At 45.0% G+C, this 3,265-nt stretch overlaps 1 protein-coding gene across 1 annotated transcript; it reads left to right on the top strand.

The window, feature by feature from the left end:
* Window positions 1-447: 447 nt before the first annotated feature.
* Window positions 448-2,825, top strand: LOC141617884 (uncharacterized). The gene is made up of 6 exons (XM_074435016.1): window positions 448-641; window positions 761-929; window positions 1,029-1,116; window positions 1,235-1,599; window positions 1,708-1,825; window positions 2,320-2,825. The coding sequence occupies exons 1-6, from the start codon at window positions 448-450 to the stop codon at window positions 2,823-2,825; spliced, it is 1,440 nt and encodes a 479-aa protein (XP_074291117.1).
* Window positions 2,826-3,265: the final 440 nt, after the last annotated feature.

Genomic DNA, 3,265 nt, shown 5'->3' with positions numbered 1-3,265 from the left:
CAACCTCGCGGTGGGCCCCGTGTATTCGTGTACGCTGTGATGATCCATTTCTTGGGAGCAGTTGACGAGTTGTTGAGACATATGGAGTCGGCGGGGAGAGAGCATGGATCACTTGACTTAGAGCTAGCCCACTTTTATTTCAGTTTAGCTATCAGACTTTATTTTCAGTTTTGGGACATATTCCATTTGAGTTGTAAACATTTATAACTTTAAATTTAAGTACTGTTTATTTTTCCTTTGTTATCTACTGCCTCGGGTTTCCATTTGTTTGACCAATTGAGTGGAGCTGGAGTGTTCTCGAAGATTAATCTGAGGTCGGGTTATCACCAACTGAGGATAAAGAAAGAGGATATTCCTAAGACTACATTCAGAACCAGATATGGACACTATGAGTTCGTGGTCATGCCCTTCGGATTGACCAATGCGCCAGCTGTGTTTATGGACCTAATGAATCGGGTGTTCAGTCCTTATCTGGACAAGTTCGTGGTTGTGTTTATCGATGACATATTGGTTTACTCCAAAAATGAGGAAGAGCACGAGGAGCATCTAGGGATAGTACTGAGAACCTTGGCAGAGAATCAGTTGTATGCCAAATTGAGTAAGTGCGAGTTCGTTGAAGAAAGTTGCCTTTACCGGGGCATGTGATTTCCAAGGAAGGGGTGTCAGTGGATCCTAGCAAGATCGAGGCTGTGACTAGATGGCAGAGCCCAAAGAATGTGGGCGAAATTCGAAGTTTCTTGGGACTAGCTGGATACTACAGGAGGTTTGTCAAAGATTTTTCGAAGATAGCAAAACCATTGACATCACTAATGAGGAAAGAGAACAGGTTTATCTGGGATGAGGGTTGTGAGAAGGCTTTCTTGATCCTCAAAGAGCGCCTAACCACGGCTCCTATCCTTGCTTTGCCAGATGGGAATGATAACTTCGAAGTATATACTGATGCTTCCAAGAAAGGGTTGGGGTGTGTGTTGATGCAGAAAGGGAAGGTAATCGCTTACGCTTCTCGACAATTGATGACCTATGAGGAGAACTACCCTACCCATGACCAAAAGGTTGGGAGCCGTAGTGTTTGCTCTCAAGTTGTGGCGACATTATCTCTATGGAGCGACTTTCAAGGTATTTTCTGATCACAAGAGTCTGAAGTATATCTATACTCAGAAGGAGCTGGACATGAGACAGAGGAGATGGATCGAGTTGATTGGTGACTATGACATGGACCTACTTTATCATGAAGGGAAGGCGAATGTCGTAGCTGATGCTTTGTGTCGGAAGTCTATCCATGCCCTGATCAGTGCCAGATCCAGGGTGAGGATGTTAGGTGAGATAAAGAAGATGGGGATTTACATGATCCGACGAGGCGAGACTATTGGAGATATTATAATTGAGCCAGAGTTATACGAGGAGATTCGAGAGTTACAGAAAGAGGATGCTAGAGTTCAGAAATGGCGCAGTGCAGTGGAACAGGCAGGTGCAGAACCCTACTCGAAATTCAGTATTCATTCAGATGGGAGCTTGAGGTTTGGACAGAGGTGGTGTGTGCCAGCTAATGAGGAACTGAAGAGGAAAATTCTTACTGAGGCACATGCTACTCCTTATTCTGTACATCTTGGAGGGGATAAGTTATACAAGGACCTCAAGAAGACGTTTTGGTGGCCTAATATGAAGAAGGAAGTTGCTGAGTTCGTGTCTCGATGTTTGACATGCCAGAGAGTGAAGGGTGAACACAAGAGACCGCAGGGGAAGGTTCAGCCGCTAGATGTGCCAGAGTGGAAGTGGGAGAGTATATCCATGGACTTCATCGTCGGGTTGTCTCAGACTCAGAGAGGTAACAACATGATTTGGGTGATCGTCGACAGGTTGACCAAGTCAGCTCACTTTATTCCCATGAAAGATACTTGGAGTAAGGCTGAGTTGGCTAGGGCTTATGTTCGATGACGTGGTAAAGTTGCATGGTGTGCCTAAAGATATCGTTTCCGACGAGATTCCAGGTTTCTATCCAAGTTCGCGGTATTGCGTCATTGATGGGTACTCAACTGAAGATGAGCACCGCTTTTCATCCTGCTACTGACGGTCGGACAGAGAGGACTATTTAGACCCTCGAGGATATGTTGAGAGCTTACATTCTAGAGTTTGGCGGATCTTGGGAAGACAGATCTGGGGTTGATCGAGTTTTCTTACAACAACGATTATCGCGCTAGCATTGGGATGGCTCCATTTGAGGCACTTTATGGTAGGAAATGCAGGGGTCCCGTGTGTTGGGATGATCGATCGGACGCTTTGTCGTTTTGGGGCCGAGATGATTCGGAGATGGTTGAACAGTGCAGATTATTAGGCAAAAGATAAGGGCTTCCCAGGACAGACAGAAGAGCTATGCTGACACTAGGAGAAGTGAGATTTCTTTCGAGGTGGGAGAGAAGGTACTAGTCAAAGTGTCGCCGATGAAGGGAGTTATGAGGTTCGGGAAGCGCGGAAAGCTGAGTCAGAAATTCATTGGACCCTATGAGATATTGGAAAGAGTTGGAGAGGTGGCATACCGTTTAGCTTTGCCACCAGCGTTAGCCAGAGTTCACAATGTCTTTCGTGTTTCTCAGTTGCGGAGGTACTTGAGCGATTTATCACATGTGTTGAGTCCTGAGGTGATCGAGGTGGATGAGCAGTTGTCCTATCTGGAGACACCTAAGGAGATTTTGGACAGGAAAGTGAGGAAGACCAGGAATGGAGAGACAGCTTTGGTGAAAGTCTTGTGGACTAACCACAATGTTAAGGAAGCTACATGGGAGACTGAGCTTTCCATGAAGGAAAGCTATCCACACCTATTTACATGAGGTAAGTTCCGAAACGTAAGTTTCTTTTTAGGAGGGTAGAATGTAACATTTTGTTTTATTAACCTAAATCCATGAGTTATCTACATTTGAAAATCTGTTTTGGTACCCACATCGATGCTTGGAGGTTGATAGATGAGCGAACTTTGGGACGAAGTTCATTTTAAGGGGGGAAGACTGTAATACTCCGTATTTTATATGACTAATTAAGACGGGTTATATCGATTTATTACTCTAAGCTATCTAATCGTGTTGATATCGTAAGATCGAGTTATTCGTAGACTTGTTGAGACGGGTTTAAGTGAACGAAGTCACGTTAGATAGCCCATTTACCCAATCACGTTACCCATGACCCACCTACCGTCTAACCTACTTTAACCTAATTTTTACCCTAGCTCTACAAAACACTCCTCTCTCACCCGCCTCCCTCACTTCGACGGCAC

The sequence above is a fragment of the Silene latifolia genome, chromosome X (genome assembly GCF_048544455.1).
Source record: "Silene latifolia isolate original U9 population chromosome X, ASM4854445v1, whole genome shotgun sequence".
Lineage (NCBI taxonomy): Eukaryota > Viridiplantae > Streptophyta > Magnoliopsida > Caryophyllales > Caryophyllaceae > Silene > Silene latifolia.
This window is presented reverse-complemented; position numbering and strand designations above follow the sequence as displayed.